This window comes from Phaethon lepturus, unplaced genomic scaffold (assembly GCF_000687285.1).
Source record: "Phaethon lepturus isolate BGI_N335 unplaced genomic scaffold, ASM68728v1 scaffold25627, whole genome shotgun sequence".
Taxonomy (NCBI): domain Eukaryota; kingdom Metazoa; phylum Chordata; class Aves; order Phaethontiformes; family Phaethontidae; genus Phaethon; species Phaethon lepturus.
Window position 1 is genome coordinate 1,649 of NW_010552883.1, and position 270 is coordinate 1,918.

A 270-nucleotide genomic window follows, 5' to 3' on the forward strand; every position below is an offset into this window, starting at 1 on the left:
GCGGGCCCCGCCCCTGCTGCTGCACCCAGGTAGGGCCCTGTCCCCTGCCCCACACCCTGCCCCGCCGGAGGAGATGCAGGACCCAGCTCTCACCTCTTTGCTTCACAGGGGGCAGGTACCCCATCCAGGTGCAGTGCCTGACCGCCTGCAATGGGTACTTCCACGCCATGGTGGTCTTCGAGTTCACCAAGGAGCCAGACGAGCCCTTCAGCATCAGACGCTACATCGCTGCTGTCGCTGAGAGCCAGCTGGCCAAGGACCTGGGGCCCT

At 66.3% G+C, this 270-nt stretch overlaps 1 protein-coding gene across 1 annotated transcript in view; it reads left to right on the plus strand.

Annotated features, from left to right (window-relative positions):
- Positions 1-270, plus strand: part of MOV10 (Mov10 RISC complex RNA helicase) — a gene marked incomplete at its 5' end in the record, with an annotated part of 5,263 nt that overhangs the window by 654 nt on the left and 4,339 nt on the right. Inside the window, 2 exons of the mRNA XM_010291368.1 lie at positions 1-29; positions 109-265. Of these exons, the coding sequence (XP_010289670.1) occupies positions 1-29; positions 109-265 (186 nt within the window). The remainder of the gene's footprint in view (positions 30-108; positions 266-270) is intronic.